The sequence below is a fragment of the Salvelinus alpinus genome, chromosome 3, assembly GCF_045679555.1.
Source record: "Salvelinus alpinus chromosome 3, SLU_Salpinus.1, whole genome shotgun sequence".
Taxonomy (NCBI): Eukaryota; Metazoa; Chordata; class Actinopteri; order Salmoniformes; family Salmonidae; genus Salvelinus; species Salvelinus alpinus.
In genome coordinates this window covers 44,193,249-44,214,326 of record NC_092088.1, presented here as the reverse complement: position 1 = coordinate 44,214,326, position 21,078 = coordinate 44,193,249, and the positions used below count along the sequence as shown (strand labels likewise).

The following is a 21,078-nucleotide window of genomic DNA, read 5'->3' as shown; positions in this document are numbered from 1 at the left end:
CATATTCCTAGCACACAATGATTACATCAAGCTTGTGACTCTACAAACTTGTTGGATGCATTTGCAGTTTGTTTTGGGTCTGTTTCAGATTATTTTGTGCCCAATAGAAATGAATGGTAAATAATGTATTGTGTCATTTTGCAGTCACTTTTATTGTAAATAAGAATAGAATATGTTTCTAAGCACTTCTACATTAATAATGTGGATGCTACCATGATTACATATAATCATGAATGAATCGTGAATAATCATGAATGAGAAAGTTACAGAGGCAGAAATATCATACGCCCCCAAAAAAGCTAACCTCCCCTATTATTGGAAATGGTTAGAGGTTAGCATGTCAAGTCAACGGGTATGAATACTTTCTGAAAACACTGTATATGTCAGGAACGTGGCCCATCTATAAATCAAACAACCTCCATGTGCCAGGGATAGCCAGAGAAAATTAGAGAAAAATGCTATTGTTTGATGTTATGGTCTTTAAGAGTTTATTCATTTTGGCTGTGGAGAATCACCTAGAAATATTATCTGGAAAATAATGAGCAGATAACTTTTACTGATTAGCTTAATCCCATGTAATCCCATTTGATGACACCATGAAACCCAGTCTTGCAATCTGGCCTTTAAAATCATGTTTTTCCCCCCTCCGCTCAATTCACTCCAAACACTCTTTTAAGGGAAATGGGCTGTTTTATTCTGAGTATTTTAATTTATTTCCATCAAATTAAAGAGGGTGTTGTGTTAATTAAATTTTCCTAAATGTACCCCGTGTTAACTTTAAGATTCTGCTATATGGGTTTAGAAACTGCTGAAGCAAATTGAATACCAATCCTAGTAGCCTACTAATGATGGTGCTGTACAGTATGGGTCTGGGTTTACAGGCCTGCATAGATTCTTATTGTCCTTATTGTTGTTATTTTCGATGTAGTAAGCCTAATAATTGTTACTGCATGCCCACAAGTCTAATGCATACTGACTCGTTGAGGACATCGATTTAATCTTATGGGATGAGAATAAATCATTTTATGTTACTTACCTCTTAATTGACATTGAAAAAGCTTATCTGATGTTAACTGTGGATTATCCTGAATCATCTTTTACTGTTTTATATCATTTGAAATTCGGATAATTCGATGTTAGGATGGCCCAATTCTTATCTCCAATAACTGAATTCGCAGCCTATCATGTTAAAATCCCACGATTTTCCGACTATAAACTAACTATTAGCTATTTACAACCGTTCCGATCTAAGGCTGTGTGAAAAACACATCACGTGCTCTTGGGTGGATACGTGCCCTAAAAGCAGATTTCACACAGCTCTGTATTCAAATGATAGATTAAACAAATGTAATGCATTTGGTGTAATTATCTTGGTTAAGACGATTTCTCTAATTGCTTTTTAAATCAGAGACCGACTCGATACACTTTCACCTCCTTAAATGAAAAGTCATTGGGCAGATGAGGAAGTTTTTTTTTTATACCTGCAGCAACACACCCCCTCAATCTGATGGGATTAGCATAATTTGGTCATAATTTCCCGAATGACTTGCACACATAAGGAGTTTCGTTTTCTCCCAAGACCTCAGAATTAACTTTAACTTGCAGAAATAAAGATAATACTTCCGTCCATGTCAAAACAATCTTATCCTAATATCTATTCAGTCAGGAAATTTGGTGAAGTGTCAGATTACGAACTTTATTTAGAACAGCAGACTTTCTCTAAATATGGTTTTCTCAGACCTCAGTGAAAGTGTACTAAGAGGCCCACTGAGCACAGACGTCAGTTCAACGTCTAGTTTTGATCTACATTTGGTTGAGTTGTCAACTAACGTGAATTCAACGTGAAATCAACGAAAACATTTCACCATGTCATTGGATTTAGGTTAAAAGATGGGTGAAAAATAGACGGAATTCCTTTACATTGATGACTTCAGAAGATGGGTTGTTCTTGAATTGTGGTGGCATTTGCCATCCCTTTCCTTTGCGACCATTGAAAAACACCTTCAAATTACAAATAGTTACACATCATACAGATGTAGGATCTTAATTTGAGCCAGTTTGATACAGCAGGAAAATAATCCTGCAGCAACAGCAAATATGAATTATTACGTGGATTATAATTCAGTCTAAAATTTCTAAACGGAAATTACAAGCTTCAGAAGTCTTTTTAATACACTACAAGTTTACATTTCCTGCATTCTTAGGGTAATCAAATTGGCTCATCCCAGTCATGTATAAAGTTGTAGTGACATGTTTTTGGATTATATAGATGTCTATCTATTATTTTTAATGCTATAAAATTAAAAAAACGTATTAAATATATTGTACAGATCAATAAAAGCAAGGAACACTATTAAAATACCACATTTTTTACTAGTATAATTTCTGTCCCTCAGTTTTATGTCATTGGTGTTACCACCTTGAAAATCACTCATTACAAAGATATACAAGGACCTTGAGCATTCCCTTCAGTGGCAAACTGTTATCGTGGGGAGGGGTCTATATTAAATACAATAATTAGCTAATCACACCCTCAATTTTAAGATTCCATTGATCATTTGGTGTCTTAATCCAAAGTGTCACTTGGTGTTACTCACTTTATAAGGAGGGAAATAACATTGTGAGAAAAATGATTAATCATATAACTTCAGTAAATTATTTTTAAAAGGTTGGGTATGCTTGATTCTAAGGTTAATGACCTTAGAAAATCCTCAATAACCAAAATGTCTCATCGGTGTTACTACTCCTTCACTGCTGGTGGCACAATGTTATCATAATAGTACAAATTATTTAAGGGAAGGCACCACACCCTAAAATAGTATATATTTCCCTTATTCATATCACAGTTGAATAAAGACACCGATATAATACTTTTTTGTATTACAACTTTTCTGAAATATTGTATTATATGCAAATGAGGCGATATCTCATTAACAATTTGCATATTTGAATCTACTGCAAATCTATTTTTCTGGACACTTTTCTGGACACTTTGGTTTCATAATTTTGTTATGGAACTTGTATAAAGCAGCTTGTGGATATATACTTTGTCATATTTATATCTGTAAATTACTAAACCATGTACATAAACAGCATTTTTGGCACATATTTCCAACATATTTTTGGCACATTTGACAACATATAAACAATTCCCTCCATACAAGTTTGGCGACTATATCGAATGATAACCTAACAAAATGTGGTGAATACAGATGCTTCTGAAGCTGACTTTTTATTGCTGGGTTGTGGGAAGAGTCTGACTTTCAGGAAATGACAGTAAAATATAAAAACAGTTAATTTAGCCTACCAAACGCCAAAAACCTATTTAGACCCAGTCACAATCTCTTCAAAGTAAGTTACTACATATAGTCCAGTTTGCAACATTATATAAGTAATGGGATTTTAAATTATGTTAAAATGCATGACGTTTTGACAATGTTATGGAGTACCAAACCTGCCATAATTATAGATAAATGAATAAATAAATGTACACATACAGTAAATAGATAAATACATTAATAAATAGATGAATTCACATATAAATACATAAATGCACACATAAATAGATAAATAAATGGATGAATAAATGCACACATAAATAGATAAACACTGTAATTATTGAAATAATGAATCCCACTTTCATTTTATAAATTTATATTATTTCTTCATTTATTTAGTGCTAATTTTTTCCTCCAATATGATAAGGAGGGGGTGTCAAGTAAACATATGTGGGTGGTATCTAACATCATTGGTGGATCAATGTCATGGTGCGCTGCTTAATTGGATTCGCATTTAAATAAATAAAAATACAGTTTTTTGTTGTTGTTTTTTTTTACAGTTTTTTAAAATGACCAGCCCAAATATCACCTCAATTTAAGAATGACCCATATGCAATGCAAAGTACAATGATAAACTTTACACAAAGGGTAGCCTGTTGTAGGTCAATTTTGTGAGTGAAATGCTGTTAAGCTTCCATTTGTTATCATGTTGATTTTACATCTTCAGTTTGTCACATCTGCTCCTGCAACGCCCTCTACTGCTCATCCTGTGTCTCCTTGACCTGCCGCCACTCCCCCAGTACTCTCTCCCTCTCCCTCTCTATCTGTGTGTGTGTGATTGTGTGGGCGGAAACAGGTGTGCTGGAGTCAGAGCAGATCCCCACCAGCTGCAACCTGTTCCATAATCAAGACTACAAATACTCAGCCCTGCCACTTCCGCTCTGCCACTTCCACCCTGCCAGATCGTAATCTCTGCTCAGTCTGTCTACGTTTCTGGCCATTTGTTACTATTCAGATCCTGTTATCCTGTTGTGCCTGTTTTCCTTGCCTGACGCTGTTTTCCTCTCCGCTACAGTTCTGCCCGCTCTGACTCTGGTCCCTGTCTCCAGTCCTTACTCTGTCCTGGATTCCCCACTCTACTACTCCATTGGATTCCCCTCCGGACCTGCTTACCCTGTCACAACCCCTCTCGCTCCAGCCTCAGCCTCCGCACCTGGTTTCCAGCAACCCACCCAAGCTTCCCCTGACCTGCACTCCATCTCCCCCCTGTGTTTCAATAAATACCTTGCTTACTTCATCCCAGTCTCCTCGTCTGAATCTGCTCTTGGGTTCCCCTGTTCCACTTCGTGTAACACAGTTAGGCTAGGTAGGCCTAATTGGTGATATGTTTTATTGCACAAACTTTGTTGGTCTTTAAAGCTAAGTAAATGAAAACAGAAACAAATGACCCTCTAATTCAAAAACCAATTACCCCAATGAAAGTTAGGCTATAGTTTGTTAATCCAGAACATCTTGTCAGGGAGATTTGGACCTCTCTTTAATATTAAATTAATGCACACTTTCCTTATTATTTTTCAGGAGCGTCTATTGGCATTTTGCATCACCATGATGATGTGGCCGGTGACACTTTGCTTCTTGAAAGTCCAATATCTTGAAAACTTGACTGCTGACGTGCAAAAAATGTTGGTACTGTATCAACAGGCAACTAATGAAAGAAATACAAATTATTATTTTTTTCAGTGGAGTTTCCCTTTAACGCTATGAAGGTTCTGGGAAACAAGGCCCAGAGTTGTAAAGATTGAATCAGATGTTGAAAACTATCATTTGTAAAATTCCTTTGAATGCAAGATGTGATGTGCATGGAAATTATGGATTTTCTTCATTATAATTTTTCTGTCAGGCGTAGACCTACATACAGTCGTATGAAAAAGTTTGGGCACCCCTCTGAGGCTGCATAATAATTTACTCTGTCGTCACAGAAAATGATCACAGTGGCATGCCATTCATTTTCTAATAAAAGCTGAGTACTGGGGTATTGTCCAGACAAAGATAATTTGTAGCAATATTAAGTTGTATGAAATTAAATCAGATGTGAAAAATAGGATATGCAAAAATGTGGGCACCCTTGTCATTCTGTTGATTTGAATACCTGTAACTACTTAGCACTGATTAATTGGAACACACAATTGGTTTGGTGAGCTCATTAAGCCTTGAACTTCATAGACAAGTGCATCCAATCATGGGAAAAGGTATTTAAGGTGGCCAATTGCAAGTTGTTGTTCTCTTTGACTCTCCTCTGAAGAGTGGCAACATCGGGGCCTCAAAACAACTCTCAAATGACCTGAAAACAAAGATTGTTCAACATTATGGTTTAGAGGAAGGCTACAAAAAGCTATCGCAGAGATTTAAGCTGTCAGTGTCCACTGTGAGGAACATAGTGAGGAAATGGAAGACCACAGGCACAGTTCTTGTTAAGGCCAGAAGTGGCAGGCCAAGTAAAATATCGGAGAGGCAAAGGCGAAGGATGGTGAGAACGGTCAAAAACAGCCCACAGACCACCTCCAAAGACCTACAACATCATCTTGCTGCAGATGGTGTCACTGTGCATCGTTCAACAATTCAGCGCACTTTGCACAAGGAGAAGCTGTATGGGAGAGTGATGCAGAAGAAGCCTTTTCTGCACACACGCCACAAACGGAGTCGCTTGAGGTATGCAAACGCACATTTGGACAAGCCAGCTTCATTTTGGAATAAGGTGCTGTGGACTGATGAAACAAAGATTGAGTTATTTGGTCATAACAAGGGACGTTATGCATGGCGGCAAAAGAACACAGCGTTCCAAGAAAAACACTTGCTACCCACAGTAAAATTTGGTGGGGGTTCCATCATGCTGTGGGGCTGTGTGGCCAGTGCCGGTACTGGGAATCTTGTTAAAGTTGAGGGTCGCATGGATTCCACTCAATATCAGCAGATTCTTGGGAATAATGTTGAAGAATCAGTCACAAAGTTGAAGTTACGCTGGTGCTGGATGTTTCAACAAGACAACGACCCAAAACACTGCTCAAAATCTACCCGGGCATTTATGCAGAGGAACAAGTACAATGTTCTGGAATGGCCATCCCAGTCCCCAGACCTGAATATCATTGAGAATCTGTGGGATGATTTGAAGCGGGCTGTCCATGCTCGGCAACCATCAAACTTAACTGAACTGGAGATGTTTTGTAAGGAGGAATGGTCTGAAATACCTTCATCCAGAATCCAGACACTCATTAGAGGCTATGGGAAGCATCTAGAGGCTGTTATTTTAGCAAAAGGAGGCTCTACTAAATATTGATGTGATTTTTTCTATTGGGGTGCCCAAATTTATGCACCTGTCTAATTTTGTTTTGATGCATATTGCACATTTTCTGTTAATCCAATAAACCTAATTTCACTACTGAAATATTACTGTGTCCATCAGTTATTTGATAGATCAAAATGAAATTGCTGATCCAAACACCCAATTATTTATAAATGGAAATCATGGAAATTGTCAGGGGTGCCCAAACTTTTTCATACGACTGTATCTTCTCACTTTGTGGTGCAAGGAAATGTAGCAAAATATTTACATGTAAAAGATCAAAAGTATTGAGATGTCGAATTGACAGAAACGAATAACTATATTTTTTTCGAAATGTGTCAACTGACATCGTCAGGCATATTTCCAGGCTATTTAGCTTGTTCTTTATTCTGTAGGTTGCATCATTAGCTTGCTGTAGCCTACCTAGTATACAATTCTTCGCCTAAATTAATTTAACATTCAATTAATTCAACCCCAGAGAGTGATTAGAATAAACCTATGACTTAAACGTATTCTCAAATGTTAATATTTTTTGTCTTTTAAACCTATTCCCAGTTTGGCTATATATTACGCTAGACTAGTCCTAGTCAAGAGGCTATTCTCACATTTTCACTGCACGGGCAAACAGCGATTTTCGTTAGGATAGTATGTTTCCTCATTTACAAATTAATAAAATAAATTAAATTAATATGCATCACTGAGCAATGACCATAGCACAACGACAGCAGATTGAGATAAAACGAAGGTTGATCATTGAAAAATGTGTATAAAAATGAAACATAAAGTGTATTTTTAAGATGTAAAGCATGCACTATTGTTTAGCTGGAGACCTACATAAATGCCATTTGACATCAGAGAAAAACACTTAGGACCAGTTCAGATAGAGGATAAAATCCTTATCGGATTTGAGTCAAAATTGGTGGCAATTAATCCTTTAGGATTGAAAAAGGGAAACGCCTCCTTTCGGTTTGACGGGTCAGGTTCGCTCTGATTGGTCACTGGAGGTTATCCCCAGGACACAACACAGGGATAAATTGTTCTCCCATATGCCTGCTACCTCATCACCCAAGCTGCAAGGAAAAGAGAAGTATAGCGCTTTACAATGACAACCATGACAGGAAGAGAGGATGGCGCTGAGGAAAAGCTCAAAGTCAAGATGCTGGCGCCTGCATTTGGGATCGATAAATCACGACTTCATGGATCTGGGTTTAGGTCTAAAGGCTTTGCCATCACGGACCTACTGGGTCTTGAAACGGATCTCCAGCCTCGCCCATCCGGACCTTATGGAATAGGAGGACACGGGGATGTTCAGAGCGCTGGGATGGGATTCCCTTTCGCTGGAGGATCCTTGCCTCTTGGTCTGGGGTTCCTGTGCAGTTTGGCGGCTCAGCAACCTCCGGGGGCCCCCTGCTTCCTACCGAGTCACATACCACTCCTTCAGTCCAGGACGGAGAGCCATTTCATGCAGAATTTGGAGCAACATAGAGACGCCTACTCTGGTACAGCTCATTTCAAATAGTTGATTTTACAGTTACAGTTAGCTGTCCACTTAGCATGTATTCTCAGGGGGTGCTGAAACCTCATGTAGCTCAATTTGTTTAAAATATTCAATGCGTTCAAGATTGAAGTAGCATAATTTTATCTCTCAAAATTAAGATGTCGATTGAATGTTAAACCTATCCAAAATAAAAAATTTCGTCTCGCGCTAAATTCGATGACTCTATATTCCATTTATAAGCACTCGATTTATTTAACTTTTCTGTACAATTATAATTTAACATTTATATGTTGGATTTGGGTTTGATTGTTTTTCTCTGATAGCCTATATGTTTCCCTTTTATTTTAAGATGACGAATGTCTCTCTGGTGAACGAAACGATTCGAAAAACTCAGGGAACTCACAGAAGAGAAAGAAAAGGAGGCACAGGTTGGTACATATGATGCAGTTTTATTGCACCAGAGCAAAAAGAGAAATTGAGTAGGCTATTACATTAAATAAGTACAATGAATGTCGTTAGCACGCCGGTGTTATCAATGCTTTCAATAAAATACAAATACATCCATTACAGAACTGTGTTCACTTCTCATCAACTGGAGGAGCTGGAAAAGGCATTCCATGAGGCACATTACCCAGACGTGTATGCCAGGGAAATGTTAGCAATGAAGACAGAATTGCCTGAGGATAGAATACAGGTAGGCTATTTATAACAACAACTTACAATTGCCTTATTGAAATAGATATTTGGACAATTTTGCAGAGTAAACTAACATGTGAGCCTATTTTTCAGGTATGGTTTCAGAATCGTCGGGCCAAGTGGAGGAAACGTGAGAAGTGCTGGGGACGCAGCAGTGTGATGGCAGAGTATGGGCTCTACGGTGCCATGGTCCGCCACTCCATCCCTCTGCCAGAATCAATCATCAACTCCGCCAAAAGCGGGATGATGGGCTCCTGTGCTCCCTGGCTTCTAGGTGAGCCAGCAGGTTGTTTGCTTTATTAATAATATAAGACTCAAATATGTATTTAATCACTTGAATACATAGCTGAGATGTGTTTTGTATCCGTACAATGTTTGATGGACATTCAGCCAACATATTCCATAACGTATACATTATAACGATTAAGGTCTAAATGCTAGGCCAACATTTTAGTTTACAAATAGACCTATAGGCCTAATGTCTATTTATTTTAGCTTTATTTAGCTATAGGCTGCGCTGAGACTAATTGTTTTTTCATTTGTATCACTTTACGCAGGAATGCACAAGAAGTCCATGGATATAGTAAAGAAGTCCCCAGGAATGCCAGAGTTTACCCACTCGGATACTAACTCCGAGGAAACTAAAGGGAAAGACAACGACATGTCCTGGCCAAATCGCTCTCGTGGTATAGACGACAGCGAGGACATGGCAATAGACCTATCCAGCACCTCTAAGCAGGACAGCAGCAAGAGCACTTTGAAGTCATCGTCACCCCAAAGGGACACCATTCGCAACAGCGATTCAGACGATGAAAGCTAAATAAATGCCAATCCCCGTCGCAGACAGTGAGCTTGGACATTTGCGTGGAAATTATGCTCACCTGGAAGACAATTATTTTCCAAAGATGCGCAACATTCCCATCACATTAGGGGTGTACAGTGTACTTGTCTTATTTCTTAATAATTGTATTTGGACATATGTTTTATAAAGTTGTTTGGTTTTAAATATAAGATAATATTTAATGTTTTATTCCGTGCTATAGGCAACTTTTGTTTAATTTTGTGTGTTGTTGAAATAATATTTCAAAAAAGAAGCGAGAGGACCACGGAGAGGACATATAACCTCTTCTCCTGCAGAAACGTGTTACACGATAAATCAAAATTCAATTTCTCTAAAAACAATTTGTGAACATGTACAAACCTTAGGCCTACATCTCATTTCATCTTTTTGAAAGGTGATGGTTAGGGTGTAAGCCCCACTACTTGCATTTGATATAAAACATAAACTAAAATACACAGATTATCAAATGGCACAATTATGAGGCACTTTAGTTGTGTTGATACTGAATGTCATTCAGAGGTCAATTTCACCGCAATAATAACAACAACAGCAACAATATCAGGAAAACAGTACCTGGATAAATAAATAAAAATATTTTTTTGAAATGGTGTATTTTTATTGATGTGTTCGTATAGGCCTACCTTCATTCACTTGATGTAGCCTAAATAACGTTATTGGTTCCACAAATCTGTTTTAATTGTAGTATTTACATGGGTTAAAAAGACAGAAGTTGATGCAGTAAGTAACCCAGTTGCGATGTAAATTAAGCATTACGATGATCGCACCAAATGCATCGCCTTTCTAAATGTTTCCCAAATAAGCACGTAAAGAGAACGTTCACTAAGTGCGTCAGACCATGTGTCCATACAGGATCGAAAGAAAAGCAGCGCTGCCTTCGGATCAGTTTTCTCCATTCAAATCTTACCTTAACATTAGAAGTAGTCAAAAATACTGACCACGGATCAGCTCCTAGAGCGATATTACCACCAATGGCTCCAAAAAGGCTATTGAGGCGGTTTATTCCTACCCAATAATAATGCACTAAATCCCAGATTGGGCACATCATTGCGCACGTTGCCACACATTATTAAACACATTCAGGCACAAATAACAGACAGTAGCCTAGTGGCAAATTAGAACTCAATTGATTGAACATGAAATGTATTTAAATATGTTTGAAATAGCCTATATAAGCCAATGTAGCCTCTGTAGGCCATCTTTTAACGCAGTCATCTCGGTTTTTATTTGAAGCATAATCTCATCCTTCACTTGTTTATAACAATTGCAAATAAGATACTTTGGCAACTTTGTAATTAGTCAACTTCTGCTCTGAAGTTATCAGCAGTCACAGTCAGACAGATAGCCTAAACATCTTGATTCTACAATATATTGAACCTTTAATATCCAAAGAACAAAAAGGTTATACATAGGAACCCAAATATAAAAACATTTCTAAGAGTGGGTCCATTACACTTACCGCTAACATCACACAGTTTCACATTTGATTTGATTTAGTGACAAAACAGGTATAATCAAATACAATGTTTTGCTAATGTTGAAAATCCAGTGGACAACAGTATACATGAACACTTCTACCTGTAATAAGATATGCCATCTTTCACCAGCTATTGCATTCTCAGATTAGTGTGTCAAACTTCAACCTGATTTTTCAGGGGGTGCTGCAGCAACCTCAGCACCCCTACTTCCTGTGGCTGTGCCTGCTCCCATTCATTCCCACCCCATCCCTCTGTGGTCGTCCTCTCTCTCCCAGGGGCATCACATCACTCTCGCTCTCCGACTCTTGGAAGCCCCCTTCAACTCTTGCTTAATTTAAGAATCATATAAACAATTGGATTGATGAACAGTGGCACCATGTGCAGCACCATCATTGTAACATGCTGGATACTTCATTGCTGGGAAAAGCGATAGGACATAGTTTGCTCTTGTTGTAGTATACAGGTTGCAGAGTCCTAGATTATTGGCACCAGCTGGAGTAAAAACATGCAGAGATAGAAGGCTCCAGTTCTACAAGCATGGCAGTTGTTCAGTTTAAGGGCCATAACAGCCCTGCGTGCCTCATTGAATACTGTATACGCCCATAACAGGAGCAGATGATGATTGAAAGAGTCATGGTGGTAATGGGAGGGTCATGGAGCTGTAACTTTTGCACAGGATTAAAGCTCATAGATGCTCTCACGATTCCAGGCTCACAGAGCAGCCCTGCAGTGGCTCTGTTAAATGCACCCTGTCCCAGGTTGAGCAGGACAAGGTCATTACAAGTGCCAATGGTGACACTCGGCACCCAGATTAGCCCCAAGGCAAGCTGCACACGCCAAGAAGTCATTATGCCCAGGTAGTCGATGCTGTGGCAAATAAACACATATCTTTCTAACGCCATGATGTCCAGAGTCATTTGAGAGTTTAAAATCACACTTACCATAATAAGAAAAATGTCTTATATTCAATGTACAGAATGAAGCCCAATGGTGGGAGATAAAAAGTCGATGAGTGATGAACTAAAACACAATAAAAAACACCAAAGCTCATCGGCTCAGAGGAAATGTAGGCATAGGTCTATCCTTACATGCGTCGGCGCGCGCATGTTGATTTTGTCCACCCACACAAGACGCGATCAGGACTCTGAACCAACTATATTAATTTGGGGACAGGTCGAAAAGCATTAAACATTTATGGCAATTTAGCTAGCTAGCTTGCTGTTTCTAGCTAATTTGTCCTGGGATATAAACATTGGGTTGTTATTTTACCTGAAATGCACAAGGTCCTCTACTCCGACAATTCATCCTCAGATAAAAGGGTAAACTGAGTTTGTTTCTAGTCATCTCTCCTCCTTCAGGCTTCTTCTTCTTCTTTGGACTATATGGCGGTTGGCAACCAACTTTAAGGTGCATTACCACCACCAACTGGACTGGAGTGTGGACCTCAGTTCATCTTTCAATCACCCACGTGGGTATATGCTCCTAAAAATCAATGACGAGATGGGAGAGGCAGGACTTGCAGCGCTTCAAGCGTCACAAATAGAAGCAAGTTCTATTTTAGCGCCTGGCTACACAGATGCTTGCTTACGCGCGCGAGCAGTGTGGGTCTAATGATTGAATTACATCGCTCGCGCAAGCAAAGCTAGCGGTCAGCATGTTAGACTCCAGTGGTGAATCCAAAACAAAATATAAGAGGCTGCACTCTCACATTAAGAATGGACAGAAAGATACTTGAAAATCTCCCAGCCTTCCCTTGTAATCAGCATTTTAATAGATTGTTTTGAATAGGTAATTGTGATAATTGTAAAGTAATAAACAAATTCACATCAAAGTAGGACTGCACCTTTTCAAATGGGCCGTGGGCGGATTCAACCTTACCAATGACACCTTAGGTGCTGTGATCATGAACTAGATTCAGCGGATGGTCAGGGCGACGGAACATAATTACAAATAATTAGTAGACTGCAAACAGGCCAAAAGAAACATAAACAGTTATAATATTTGACTAAAACATAATAATTTCAAACCTTGCTTACATTTCTATACATTCACATACACTGGTGTACAAAACATTAGGAACATGACATAGACTGACCAGGTGAATCCAGGTAAAAGCGATGATTCCTTATTGTTGTCACTTCAATCATGAAGGGGAGTAGACAGGTTAACCTCTAAAGGTCTAAACTAACATTTGGAATTGTTTTAAGATGGTCATAACATGGATCATTTAGCTATTTGATTTTGAATTCTAGGACCCCTTTAGGTATCCCCCAAAAATACAAAATAAAAATTATTTTATAAAATGTTGAATTTGGCCTTTACTACTATAGCTCATAGAAACCCATTGAATAACACATTCATAAAAGGCAAAATAGAAAGTAAAAAAACGAATCATAAGGAATAAGGTTTTTAAGTGGCTGTCCTATATCTAGACGATATAAGAACGCTCAGGAAATATATAGTACCAGTCAATAGTTTGGACACCTAGTCATTCCAAGGTTATTTTTTATTTTACAATTTTTTTACATTGTCAAATAATAGTGAAGACATCAAAACTATGAAATAACACATATGGAATAATGTAGGAACCAAATAAATGTTAAACAAATCAAAATATATGATTTGTTTAACATTTATTTGGTTCCTACATTATTCCATATGTGTTATTTCATAGTTTTGATGTCTTCACTATTATTTGACAATGTAAAAAAATTGTAAAATAAAAAATAACCTTGGAATCAGTATAAAAGACACCACTCCACAACCTCCAACAGTCACACTCCAAACTCCACTATGGCCAAGACCAAAGAGCTGTCAAAGGACACCAGAAACAAAATTGTAGACCTGCACCAGGCTGGGAAGACTGAATCTGTAATAGGTAAGCAGCTTGGTTTGAAGAAATCAACTGTGGGAGCAATTATTAGGAAATGGAAGACATACAAGACCACTGATAATCTCCCTCGATCTGGGGCTCCACGCAAGATCTCACCCCGTGGGGTCAAAATGATCACAAGAACGGTGAGCAAAAATCCCAGAACCACACGGGGGGACCTAGTGAATGACCTGCAGAGAGCTGGGACCAAAGTAACAAAGCCTACCAAGGGCATTGAAGATGAAACATGGCTGGGTCTTTCAGCATGACAATGATCCCAAACACACCGCCCGGGCAACGAAGGAGTGGCTTCATAAGAAGCATTTCAAGGTCCTGGAGTGGCCTAGCAAGTCTCCAGATCTCAACCCCATAGAAAATCTTTGGAGGGAGTTGAAAGTCCGTGTTGCCCAGCAACAGCTCCAAAACATCACTGCTCTAGAGGAGATCTGCATGGAGGAATGGGCCAAAATACCAGCAACAGTGTGTGAAAACTTTGTGAAGACTTACAGAAAACGTTTGACCTCTGTCATTGCCAACAAAGGGTATATAACAAAGTATTGAGATAAACTTTTGTTATTGATCAAATACTTATTTTCCACCATTATGTTACTTAGAGTGACGCATGGATGCGTCAATAGACTATAGAATAGAATATGACTAAACCCAATCAAACTCTATTTAAATTGTATTTCATGTTTGATTTGATGCAGTCCTATTCTTATTCTAACTTATTCTTTTGGTTAAGATGTGAATCCAACATATCAATTATACATTTGTAGACAAACTGGAATTAAAGCCAGACTAAGTCAGTGACCCAGATGGAACTATCCAAGATGAAGATACATTTTTATGTATTCTATATGCGTTGACTACCAAACACAATTCAACATCACTTTAAAAATACAATAAATAGCCTATTAACTTGTCGACAAGTAAAAAAATGTCACATTGGATTCACATCTTAGAAGGAACTATCCAAGCAGTAGATACATCTTCTTTAAATGCTGATATTTGGTTACGTTGTCAACCAAACGTAATTCAATTTTACTTTTGTAATACAGTAAATAAATAGACTAAAGTTAAGGCTATTTTACAAACTAGTGTAACATTCAACCTTAAAATGAGTAACACATCCATGGCCACATTTTGAGGTTACTGTTACTATACATTTCATCTTATGTACCGCCGCCGACCCCGGACTGGGAACCCTCACAGCGGGCCGGACAGGAGGACAGGAGGGCGACTCTGGCGGCTCCGGACAGGAGGGTGACTCTGGCGGCTCCGGACAGGAGGCAGGTACAGGACTCACCGGGCTGGGGAGACATCCAGGAGACCTGGCTCTGGGAGCAGGCACAGGACTCACCGGGCTGGGGAGACATCCAGGAGGCCTCTTCCTTGGCCGAGGCACCGGATACACTGGGCCGTGGGGGAGCACTGGAGATCTGGCGCGTAGCCTTGGCACCACTCCTCCAGGCTGAATGCCCATTCTAGCCCGGCACCTCCAGAGCGCAGGCACAGGTCAAACCGGGCTGTGGGGGAGCACTGGAGCTCTGGTGCTTAGCACTTGCACCGCTCCTCTTGGCTGCATGCCCACCTTTGCCCGGCACGTGCGGGGAGCTGGAACAGGCCGCACTGGGTTCTCCTGGCGAACTGGGGAAACCGTGCCTGGAGCCGGCGCAGGACTCACCGGGCCGTGGAAGCACACTGGAGGTCTGGAGCGCCAAGTTGGCACAAGACGTGCAGGGCTGGGAAGGCGCACAGGAGGCCTGGTGCGTGGGGCTGGCACAGTCTTCACCAGACGGCTAGCACGCACCTCAGGACGAGTATGGAGAGCTGTCTCAGGTGACATCAACTCGAGGACACGCTCCCTAGGGCGAATGTCGTGCCTCATGCACCAACACAGCAGCTCTCTCATAGCTCTCTCCTCCAATCTCCCCATCAACTCCCTCACTGTCTCTGCTTCGATCTCCTCACTCACCTCCAATTTCACCCCGACTGCCTCTGGTTCCATCCTCGGCTCCGCCGACCGTCCCGTGTCCCCCCCCCAAAAAACTTATTGGGGCTGCCTCTCCTGGCTACGCTGCTTGGTCCTTTGGTGGTGGGTAGTTCTGTAACGATCATCGTTGCATGAAGAAGTGGACCAAAGCGCAGCGTGGTAAGTGTTCAAAAGGTGCTATCTAGAACCTAAAAGGGTTCTTTGGCTGTCCCCATAGGAGAACCCTTTGAATAACCCTTTTTGGTTCCTGTTAGAACCCTTTTGGTTCCAGGTAGAACCCTTTCCACAGACGGTATTACATGGAACTCAAAAGGGTTCTATCTGGAAAAAAAGGGTTATCCTATGGGGACAGCCAAAGAACCCTTTTGGAAACTTTTTAGCTATCAAGAATAGAATAGAATATTTCTGTTTTTATTGTACATCTTTAGTGTTTTACGTTGAATGTCTAATTTCCTTCCTCAGAAGAAACTGCTGTATTCACTGATGGAGAGGTTGTGCAGAGTCTACAGACAAGATTATGAAACTTGTGAATGAGGGCACTGCAGAGAAAGAAGACCTGAAGAAGTTCCAGTTGGTGCAGACTCAGCATGGTTCCATTTAAGACAACCAGTGTATGGACACTTGTAAAGACTCTCTCCCTCAATCTTGCCTTTGCAATACTTTTTACCAGTGTATATATGACCTGCACCCTAACCTTAATCACTGAAACTATACCTAACCTTAACTTTACCCTCATTCTCAAACCTAACCTAAAGTAATTTCGACCCCTATGCCTAAACACAATTCTCCTTGAATATACACTTTTGAATATACACTTCAGCGCTATTTACAATAATTCTATCTCTCCCTCTGTCTCAGGAAAGGAACAAAATCTGTGGATCAGTGGAGAGGAACTGCAGACTTTCATTCTGATTAATGGGGTCAGTTCATGCACTAGCTACTCATTAGAATAAGTTCTTTGCAATTCAGAAAGTGTTGAAGTTAAGCGTTTCTGTTTGACTGAAATGATCCTAAGATATTTTTTCAGAGTGGTGTCATTAATGCGGACTGGTGTGGATCTCTGGTCAATGTGGAGAATCGTGATGGTGAAGAACTGATACATACAGATGAATTAGAAATATTCCCTTTCATACCAAGGAAGCAGGAAGCGGAATATGTGGGAGAGGTTTTGGTTATGCTTCCCATCTGAACCGAGATGTACACCATGAGGAGTTAAGCATTCGGCTGTGAGACTTGTGGAAAGAGATTCTGTGGGAACCCAGTTCTGATCTTTTTCTGATCTTTGTCCACTAATTGGTCTTTTGACCAATCACATTTCTATTGACATATCCTCTATTGTCGATGTTGCTTTATCTGATCACCACTGTGTATTTTTTACTACCTTGATGCCCATAACGCAGGGTAATACTGAAAGCATTATTAAGAAACACTATCTTACCTCTGAAGTTGCTACAGATTGTATTGAGTGTATGAACAATACTCCACCAGCTATTCTGCCTGCCTCTTGTGATGATTTAGTTGATCAATTTAATAGCAAATTAAGGGCAACATTGATGCCATAGCTCCAGTAAAGTTGAAAAAGGCTACATCTAAACGGAATTAAATGAAAGATTATTGCAGAAAGTCCGAGCGGAAGTGGAGAATGTCAAAGTTGCAGGTCCATGATGATATTCTGAGAGAGCTCTTGTCATATATAACAAGGCAATTAGAAATGCCAGATGGGCAAATTTTTATAACTTGATCACTATTAATCAGAATAATTTGAGAGTGCTCTTCTCGACCATTGATGGCCTGATAAATCCTACCCCCTCAAACCTTTCTGAACTTTCCTCCACATCTAAACGCGATGAGTTTGCAGCATATTTCAGAGATAAGATAACCAACATTAGGCTGGGTATCAGTCAAGCAAGACCTGATGAGAAGTTTGATGATATGTGCCCTAGCCCAGGGGTTCACAAACTCGATCCTTAAAATCAATCCACGATTGTGCACCCCTATACATGTCAGACATGCTTTTAAGTTATGTACCCAGTAGGTACCTCAGGTTCTCTGGCACTGGCTTTTTAACTATCCCAAAGCCTAGGACCAAGAGGCATGGAGAAGCAGCCTTTAGTTATTATGCCCCCAGCCTCTGGAATAGCCTGCCAGAGAACCTGAGGGGGGCTGAAACTGTGGATATATTTCAAAGAGATCTTAAAACACATATTTTTTGCTTTGATTCTCCTTAGGGTGCTTTTTAGTTGTTCAGTTTTTGTAATTATTTAGTTTTTTATCTTATGTTTGTTGTGTATTAAATATTTCAGCTTTTATTTTCATTGTTTTTCTTCTTTTTTCCCCCTGTGTAGCACATTCTGTTGCATTCCATGTCTGAAATGTTCTTTATAAATACTGTAATGCTTGATTTGATCAGATTTTTTTATTATTTTTGCCTAAAATCAGCCAAGGAGCACCAGAATTCCCACACAGGTGAGAACCCATACAAATGTGCCACCTGTGGGAAGGATTTCAGATCAAGAATGTCTCTCTCCAGGTACAGCAGTTTTCACGGAGATGAAATGCCCTTTATATGTACCACATGTGGAAAGAGATTCTGTCTCATTTCTTGAGGACTCATCAGGAGACACTTAAAACAGAAGATGAGGAAGCTTGAAGTGAACTCACGGGCAGGTCCACAGTTTGAGCAGTTTGCTTTTCAGGTGAAGATATGTAGGCCTACTATGTAATAGATGGGTACTGAATATGAATACTGATATTTATTAATCAATACATTATATTACCAAAAGTAAAACATTTTTTTTTATTAAATGCAGCCTCTGTATATTAACTTGGGCATAAGTGCATGTGAATAAACATTTGTATGAATTATTATTACACATACTTAAATAGTTTATGTATTTTCAAAAAGAGTATTTTTATTTCAACATCCTACTTTTTCCTACTATAGATATCTGTTATTTGACTTATTTTATTGCTGTTTTCTCACAGAAAAAAAGTATCTTGTTGACATTGCTTTGCTTAGCCTATAAGCCTCATTGTGATGGCTTGAGTGGGTATTGAAAACCCGAAATACTATCACCGTTGCCCTATTTGGTTTATGGTTCTTAATAAGATTTATAATATCTAGTTGTTTTTCATGTCTAGATTAAGCTTTAAAACCCTGCTTCATCACATATAATTCCCACTTAATGGTTCACAAATCATATAATTGCTCTCCTGCCTTTCCTTCATTTTCCACATTATAGTCTAATGGCCCACTGCCTTTAATCTGAAATTGTTTTGAGATTACAATGTTTTGAATAGCCAATAGGCCAGTAGATTTCCAAATGAAATAGTATTTTGATCCGGGTTCACTAATAGTTTATTTATCCTGTAACATCAACAATATCTTTAATATGATACATAACACACATTTCCAAACAATAGTTAAAGCTGCAAGCAGCGTGGCCAGGGTTCGGCTGTGTGCCCACTGTGCCACCATCAGGACAAATTGGACACATTTCCCTAGGATGAGCTATTTCTGTACTACTTACAACACTTGCCAAATATCAGAACTCAAAATCAAACTGATCATGTAATATAACATGCTTTTGCTGTATTTTGAACCATTGTCAGCTATGTTGACTACTTTATACGTCTTCTTCTCCAGAACCACTGGCCAAATCATCACCAAATGTGGTATATAGCAGCTATGAATGGACATCTTTAAACACAGTATTTTCCATGACTCTAGCTGAAACAACATGACCGCTATGAGCCTATGAACTTGCATGAATGTTTTTTCCTGACCAACAGTGCCACAATGTGTCCAAACTCAACCATACTTTACAAGTTAGCTAGACTCATATCGTTGAGCATGTATGCCAAATTTCATCATTCTGTCAAACAGATCAAGAGATATAAAATGTTGCCTGTTATAGCGCCACCACGTGGTCGATATGAATGTGCTTGCATGTGCTGAGTCTTCACAGTGATTGGAACATGTGTACCAAATTTTGTTACAATACAGATATCCTACATTAATATTTATTAGTCAGTTGTGGCCATCTTGTTTGAGATACTAGCCTGGATTATAGTGTGTTTACAGACCTTGGTCAATAGATGCCATATATGTAGTTTCGTACAGATCAGCCATTCGGTGAGTAGCGTTTTAAGTGTTTTTCACAAAATCCATCATGGAGGACGTCATGGGTCCTTCAGGTAAATGTATTCCTTGTGGGGAGAAAAGACATATGCATAGCAACGTTCATGACTAGGTCACACGGTGTGCGGACGTGAGCTTTCAATATTAGCATTTTCAATAGTTTGTTATAGCGCCACCATCTGTCCAATTGGCATGGCATTGCAGAGGGTGTGGCCCATGGCCCTTTACCATCATGCAAATGTTCATCCTCCTAGGTCTTGTTATCTCACAGGAATTTGCATGTGAATTTTGGCCTTACATAGGAATAATGGTCCATCTTTAAATGACGTTCAGTTTATAAAGACTTTATAAAGCCTTCATAATGCCTCCATAAGCACTACATAAATGTGTTACAAAGTATCTATCACCGTATGTCATGCATTGTAAAGGGTTCATAAATGTGGCATAACTGTGTGACGTAATCACCAATGTCAAATGTGACAACCCACTATGTCGAATATGATATAAATATGTGCTTTATAAAGGGTGACATGTTGTACTGAAGGATGGCATACACTCTAAAGTGAAGTCATGCTAGTCACATTACACCTAATCTCGTTCACAGACACTTCCGCCTAAATGTGCGGAAGTTCTGGTGGACCAACTCATCAAACTTGGCCTTCATTAATTAGAGTGAGGTTTAAAATCACATTTTATGAAGAGAAATTGTGGAAATGGGCAAGGTTTAGACTTTGTGGCTGTGTTAACCAGTGACCACCAGGGGGAATGTTTTTGCTAGCAATTCTTTACTCAGGAAGGTCACTCCCATAGAATGACACGGTCACTCTTACTAAGGCCAGCTTTGAATGGTTAATATCCCAGGCCTGTATGTGCTGTGTGCGTAATAGCCTGGGGACGACGTAACACCAAGAACACTTACC

General features: G+C 39.4%; 1 protein-coding gene across 2 annotated transcripts; it reads left to right on the top strand.

The window, feature by feature from the left end:
• Positions 1–7,674: 7,674 nt before the first annotated feature.
• Positions 7,675–10,258, top strand: LOC139569736 (visual system homeobox 1-like). 2 transcript variants are annotated; one of them, XM_071391119.1, is made up of 5 exons: positions 7,675–8,117; positions 8,466–8,544; positions 8,687–8,810; positions 8,906–9,086; positions 9,370–10,258. In XM_071391119.1, exons 1-5 carry the CDS (start codon positions 7,721–7,723, stop codon positions 9,630–9,632), a joined length of 1,044 nt encoding a protein of 347 aa, XP_071247220.1. In that variant the 5' UTR covers positions 7,675–7,720; the 3' UTR covers positions 9,633–10,258. The 2 variants fall into 2 exon arrangements, with proteins under 2 accessions (XP_071247220.1, XP_071247219.1); XM_071391118.1 differs by having other exon boundaries at positions 8,906–9,098.
• Positions 10,259–21,078: the final 10,820 nt, after the last annotated feature.